Genomic DNA, 7,614 nt, shown 5'->3' on the forward strand with positions numbered 1-7,614 from the left:
GAAAGTGCAAGAGATGCTTCTCCCCATTTAGCCACTAAAAAGCAGGAAGTAGAGTGGTGGTTCAGTTGGTAGATGCCAGTCTTGAGCAAAAACACTATGGGACAGTGAACAGGCCTTGAATTCAAGCCCAAGTATAGCACAAATATATATGAATATATTTCTATGTAATTTTCCATAATATATACAAATAGTGTGTTTATATTATTGTATTAAATATTATATATTTATATATAATATAAATTGTTATTGTGTCTTTAGATTAATGATTTCTTTCTTGTTCATCCCCTCCATGTGTGGCAGCTTCTACTGGGCATGGTTGGGTCCCCGGATGAGGCTCTCCAGGAGGCTGCCGCTGGCTGCATATCCAACATCCGCAGGCTGGCTCTTGCAACAGAAAAGGCGAAATATAATTGAACTTCAAACAGATCCCCATCAAGCTGCCAAATTTTACATGACACAGCATGTGTCAGTCCCATGGCCAAGAGGCCTCAATTGGGAAAGACATATTACTAAATCCTTCAAAGATGAAAATAGACTGAAATGCAAATGCTACTTTTTCTCTGAAAATGACTTGTATAATTTTGTTCTATTAACTGTTTGAGGGATATGCCATATAATCAAATGTAAAGCCAATCAATCTAGGATTGTGTTTTAAGCATTTGAGAATATTTGTGTACAGGATGCTTTTGTATTCGTGGAGATTTTAATAAAGACTGTGGCTTTCCCGGAGTGCCGTTTCACAGTTGCTCATGAATGTCTGTAGAATTCCCTTTCTGTTAAACCTATCTACCCGGCCCATCATTAGGCTTTGTCTGTGTGATCAGTTGCAACCCATGGGAGAATTCTGCGGAGATGTGCTGATTCCACAAACAGTGTTTAAACAGAATTTAGAGTTCAGCAGCTGGATTTAGGGAGATCATCCTGGGGTCATCCCCAATTTCTGCCAAATACTATCAAACATCTGAGAATATAATATCTGTCACCACACCAGATAATGTGAAACACAAAAACATTAAGCACTAAGTTTTTCCCCCCTTTTTCTTAATATACTTTGAATTTCTGAATTTATTTTCAGCACATAGAGTGCTTTTTAAAAAGTGTCTACGAAAGATTAATAGCATTTTATCAGGTTAAGAAACGTTAGAATCCACTTAAAAGAATCACAGATGTAGCCTTTGTGTGCCGAAATGTTTGGGAACCAACTGTCCCTAGCATCTAATACCAGCCAGAATAATAGTTTTGTATGCATCATCTTGGTAAGCCAACAATTGCGTTCATGCATTAATGGAGAGGCAAGGCAGTTTTATTAGAAAATATCAGGTACTGTATATGTTTGTCATAATTGGAGAAGACCATAAACTTAATTGAGTTAAATGTAAATAATTTGTACAAAATGAAAAGCCTGTACAGAATAAAAAATTAGAGCAGTAATAGGAACTCCAATAAAAAGATGAAATACTTCTGAGAATTTTAGGTTTCATAAAACGCCCTTTGTTCTTCACTGTTTTGCAAAGGAAAGTACAAAAGAAGAGACAGTAAACAAAAAATGGTATTAATACTGAAAATTAAATGTAAAGAATGGAGGGAGAATGCATTACTGATATTCAATGTATAGCCTATGAAACTAGAACAATTGAGGGGAGGGTTGGGAGATGGGGGGATGATGGGGAAGAATGAAAAAAGGGGTAATACATAGTAATATGCATTGCATTGCACTTATATACGAACCTGTTGAATGGTAACCACTTTATACGACTTAAACATAATAAGACACAATACAAAATTAAAGAATAGAATAAATCTGTTAACTTTCAGTAGTTGGCGTTGCTAAAATGGAACTCTCTCCATTTCACTTTGTTTCACAACATTAAAAACACATCTAGAAGCCATGGATTCTGATGATGACAGGAAATTATATTGTCATCCCACTGCTAGAAAAGGAAACCTCCCATGATTGTCTTGGAATTTGAAAATATCCTGGAAGTAATAGGTCCTGGGAGTGAAGGGAAACAACAGGCAAAACAACAAACAACAAAAAGAACCACGTGGATGAGGAGATGGAAGGGGAAAGGGAGGCGTTGTATGTGTGCTCACGTGTGTGCATATATGTGTGTGTGTGTGTGTGTGTGTGTGTTTTACAATGTGTGTGCTGGATAGCAGGAGACTTGACATTTCTGTTTTTATGGTTAGTAAATGCATGAAATAAAAGTAATGCTGCCATTTGAAAATAACAAAGGACTCAGAAACAAAGAAGTCTGTCGAATATTATTAAGAAATGTTCTTAACATTTTTTAATACTGGCAATGAGAAATTGATTTTAAAAATTGATTTTTTGGCTTTTTTTGTGTGACATGTCCTAACAGAAAATTGTTCTTACTAGAAAAATAGCAAAGCCAGTGAAGGTCCCCACAGCTATGAGGGACACAGAACAGGATCCCACCACGGTTAGTTACTAAGAGCTAGGAGAGAATGCTTCTTTCTTTTTAAAATTAATTTTGTGTGAGGGTTTTTGTTTGGTTTATTTTGTGCTATTTAAAGATAAAGACTTGATTTTTTAATGGTTTTCAGAGACGTTTCTTGGGCTTTTTTTCTTCAGGATACCTTGCAAGAATTCAGTGTGCTCTTGAAGTGTAATAGATTGTTGCAGTTTGAAAGGGGTTTAAGGTAGAAGGAATTTTCAATACGTCTTTGATCTTGCAATGTTTCAACGTTGCCTTTTAGATGTCTATCCTCACCATAATCCTTCTGCTTTTCTCTGGCAATGTGCTTTTACTACTGAGTTAACTTGCACTGAAGCAGTTTAAGAAAAAACGAGCCTCTGAAGGCAAGTGCAAAGTTCTTAAGGCTTGGCATTGTGTTTTCTGTTATCCTGATTGACTCTGGCATTGCCATTCAACATTTCTAACACATTCACAAGGAAATGACAGATTAAGATTCAAAATATTTGGACAATTTCCACTTGGGAAAATGAGAATCTCAATTGTTGATAGACAAGCCAAAGCTTGTAAATTTTTCTTTTTTTTTCTTTTCATTAAGAGGATTAGGTGAACAAGATACAAACTTGATAACTTGAGATGTTTAATTTTATTCCATAAAGAATAAGCATGTCCATCCCTGCAATTTAAAGAAAATCTACTTATTTAAAAAAGCCTATCTCAAATGCTCAACCAACCAGTGGGCCTGCATGCTCTTCAACATAAAAAACTAATGAAACTCCCTTCCTAAACAAGAATGGACTTGAAAAGGGAAACTAAATTTTATAATGCAGGCACAATATTCAGTACTTTGGGTTTTGTTTAAAATACAGGAGAACTGATAAATACTTTCTTAATGATTGAAGTGGGCACAGTCAATCTGAAAAAGCAACTTGGCAATAGATACCAAATCTTTATATTTATGTGTGCCCTTTAGATGTATCTAACAGGGTCTCTGCCGCTGTATGTAGTTTGGAAGGAATGTGTTAGAAGCTTAGACCCTAGATTAGCATTAACGTGTGTGTGTGTGTGTGTGTGTGTGTGTGTGTGTGTGTGTGTGTGTGTGTGTGTGTGTGTGTGTGTGTGTGTAAAACCTTAAGAGGTGGAGCCTAAATAGAGGTCTTTGGGAGAATACCTTCAAAAGGAATTGTGGGGCTGTGATGTCTTCCTCTCTCCCTTGCTGCTTGGATATGAAGCAAGAGTTTTGTACTGCCCTGCCATCCCAGCATGATGTCCTGGCCTGCCACATGCCCAAAAGCAATAGGGTCAATTGACTATGAATTAGAACTTGCAAAACTATGAACCCAAAGAAGCATTTTCTCTTTACAATGTGATTTTTCTCACTTATCATACTCACTTATACCTTTGTTTATAATGATAGAAACGTTAGAAAAACTTGGGCAAATGCAACGGTGGCTCAGTCACACAGTGAAAGCATGTTTTGAAATAATGACACAACTTTTCAAAGCATATTCTGCTAAGCTGAAAACAGGTTCTGCAGCAACATATACAGGGTAAGCATATTTTCAAAATTATATATGCAATTGGCTAGCTAATTACGATGAGAAAATGACCTGCCATATATAAGCAGACAGTAGGATTGAGTAGGAATAAATGGTTTCCTATTTTATCAGCATTATTTTGTATTTATTTCACAATGAATAGAAATTGCTTTTTAAAAAAAATAACAAAATACTCCCAGTATTACTATTTATCATTTGGAAATGCTGAAAGTTGATATCCTTCCCTAATGCTTCAGGATCTTTAAAAAGAGATCCTCAGCTTATTCCAACACATACCTAGGATAACTGATATTTCCAAATAGGAGAGAGGTAACATCAACATCTAAAATTCCACAAGGTTATTCTAATCTATAAAATACACACTTAAATGACAATTAATAATGGTTCAGTATAATTGAGACATCCTGAAGTGATTCACTTTATAAGTTCTGACAATTTGCTTATTCAAATTTTGTGTTTGTACATGAGACATCCATCCCAGGTTTGTTGTCTGTCTGTCTTTCTGTCTGTCTATCTCTGTCTGTCTGTCTCTGTCTCTGTCTCTGTCTCTGTCTGTCTGTCTGTCTGTCTGTCTCTGTCTCTGTCTCTGTCTCTGTCTCTGTCTCTATCTCTGTCTCTGTCTCTGTCTCTGTCTCTCTCTCTCTCTCTCTCTCTCTCTCTCTCTCTCTCTCTTTCTCTCTCTCTAGTCCTGGAGCTTAATTCTGAGCTCCTTTTCCTCAAGGCTAGCACTCTACCACTTGAACCACAGCACCACTTCTGGCTTTTTTTTCTGTGATTAAATAGAAATTAGAGTCTTATGGACTTTTCTGCCCGGGCTTGTTTAGAACCATGATCCTCAAATCTCAGCCTCCTGAGTAGCTAGGATTATAGATGTGAGCCATTTGCTCCTGGCTCTGGTGTCTCTTATTATAAGTACCCAAGTCCTGTTGGAGTAGGACCCTGTCTATCCTATATGGCCTCATTTAACCTTAGCCACCTCCTTTAAAATTTTGTCTCCAAATACACCACATTGGAAGTTAGTACTTTGAGAAAGTAATTTGAACAAAATGGTTTTGTTGACCTGACATAGCCCTTGGGTCGCTAGTTTCAAATGCCATCATCTTTTATTATTAGAATGAGAGTATTGATGAAATCCTGATATATTACCGGCTGGTCAACAGATCACTAAAGAAATAATTTGTGCAAAAGGACACATCAAACTGTCTTGGCCAATAGATTTATATTATGATCTCAACACTATAAAATGCAACACTGAACAGGTTGACAGAAGTTGAAAATGTACATAACTGTAAAGGGATATTTCAGTTTATAGGACAGCAGAGAGCTAACTCCCCTGCTGTTAATTAGGCACAAACCAAACTGCCCAAAACAAAGGCCTGTTTTCATCCAGGTGTCTTCTCAGTATTCCCGATCCTGTCCTCCCTCATAAACAGGACCAAAGCTAAATATAAAAGTGAAAACAGAGAAAAAGTCCCGTGAAAATTTCTTTGAGGCAGTGCTTCGTGGCTGTGGTATTGGAGTCCACATGCAGGAGCTTTTCACATAAGGCAAGTGCTTTGCCTCTGAACTCTATCCTCAGCTCTACTTTGAGCACTTCTGCATTTAGTCTTACAAACTTCTGCTTAACACTTGTCTGAGTACCTGGTCAGATGCCAAGACCAGGACTCACCTTGATCTACAGAACTAGAATCTCTCAGGACCCTAATCTGTAAATCCCCCATGGTATAGTCACTCAGTTCTGATCATGGACAGACAATTGTATATTAAGGTTTTCTGAAAGTTATTCTGGTAGAGATAGATTGAAAGGGAGGAGATGAGACCATTAATGAACATTGAATGTGCATAAAATTCAAGGCCAAGACAAGGGACTAGGAAGAGAAACACGAAGAACAACGTCAAGAAAAGAATTGGTAGTACTAACAAAGTCTTAGAAGTAACCAGTAGTGTTGGCCTTATGCTTTTGAAGATGAATCTGCAGCCAGGAAATGACCTCTATCTTTATGCTGTGCTTCCCAAGAAATATCCTGACCCCTTTACAGAGCAGTGTTGCCCAACAGAAGTATAAAAAGAACTATGTAGTAGAAATGTTCTTACTAGCCATGTTTGACCAGTCAACAAGAAAACAATATTGTCTTGGGGTTGGAAGCATGGCTCAGGTGGTAGAAAGCCAGCTAATGAGCTAAAGGGTCAGATAGCAAGCTTGAATCCAGGCCTCAAAGAAAAAATAAAATATTGTCTTTATACATTTAACCAATAAAAGAATTATGAATGAGATATCTTATATTTTATTTTTGTACTATGTCCTGGAAACTTACACAATCCAAGTAAACTAGCAGCATTTCAGTCATATGTGTGTAATGGGTACCATGCTGGACAAATCTTAGTCTATTCATGTGGTTAAATGGTTTCCTCATTAATACAGTTGCTTCAATTTATATGAGTTCTTATTTCTCTGGGTTAGAACAAGTCAACCACCTTTGTGTTTCAGTGCCATTTTCCTTCCTGATAAAACCTTCCAGGGTTGTGTTCTGGAACAATGGCTTATTGAGATCAAATCTATATGACTTTCAGCACCATTTTTGACAATACCATTGTCAAAATTACACTGAGGATACAGTTCAATTTTTTTCTTTTTGGGTCCGGTCGTTGGGCCTGAACTCTGGGTCTGGGCGCTGTCCCTCAGCTCTTCAGCTCAAGGCTAGCGTTCTACCACTTGAACCACAGCGCCACTTCCGGCTTTTTTCTTTCTGCTTATGTGGTGCTGAGGAATCGAACCCAGGGCCTCATGCATGCAAGGCAAGCGCTCTACCACTGAGCCACCTTCCCAGCCCAGTTCAAATATTTTTTTATTGTGATAATATATATATGCAAATTGCCATTTTATTTTAAAGCATACAATTTAATTGTATCAAGTTCCTACGTGTTGTGATGAAACCATCACCATCGTCCAACTTCAAATTTTTCATCCTCCCAACTTGAAATTCCATGCCCATTAGTTATCTTCCCAGTGCCCTTCCTCCCAGCTTCGGGTAGCCATCATTCTACTTTCAGTTGATGTCTATGATTTAGACTAGTTCCAGTGACTAAGTCATACCATATTTGCACTTTTGTGTCTGGCTTCGTTCACTAAGTACAATGTCTTTAAGATTTACCCATGCTACAATATGTAAAATTTTCTACTTCATAGCTGTATGGATGCAGTACATTCTCTTTATCTGTTCATCTAGTAATAGACACAGAGGTGTTTTCCACCTTTGACTATTGTGAACAATGCTGCAATGAACATGGGTGTGCAAATGCCTACTCAAGACCCTGCTTTCAGTTGTTTGCAGGTACATAACTAGAATTAGAAGTGTAACTTGGGAACATTTATTTTAACTTTTTGCTATAGCAGTATTTTTATTTACAATTTCCATTGACTTTTGTACTATAGAAAATAAGCCATTTACAAGCAAGAAACAAGAATTCAAAGCAAAATTAAGCAGCACTGAAATATTCATGCCACAAACCTAAAAAAAAAAACGAATACACGAGTAAGATATCATTTGAACGAATAGTCTCAACTTCATTCTATAAAGTAATCGTTGATGAGAAGTTGCTAGTTGACACAGCATCCG

The 7,614-nt window shown here is 37.2% G+C and overlaps 1 protein-coding gene across 2 annotated transcripts in view; it reads left to right on the plus strand.

Moving 5' to 3' along the window:
- The window catches only part of Odad2 (outer dynein arm docking complex subunit 2), a 136,566-nt gene extending 136,052 nt beyond the window's left edge, over positions 1 to 514 (plus strand). For both annotated transcript variants that reach the window (XM_069998205.1, XM_069998206.1), the window contains one exon: positions 301 to 514. In XM_069998205.1, the coding sequence (XP_069854306.1) occupies positions 301 to 414 (114 nt within the window). In that variant the 3' untranslated portion in view covers positions 415 to 514. The remainder of the gene's footprint in view (positions 1 to 300) is intronic.
- Positions 515 to 7,614: the final 7,100 nt, after the last annotated feature.

The sequence above is a fragment of the Dipodomys merriami genome, unplaced genomic scaffold (assembly GCF_024711535.1).
Source record: "Dipodomys merriami isolate MVZ:Mamm:240054 unplaced genomic scaffold, mDipMer1.0.p SCAF_51, whole genome shotgun sequence".
NCBI lineage: Eukaryota > Metazoa > Chordata > Mammalia > Rodentia > Heteromyidae > Dipodomys > Dipodomys merriami.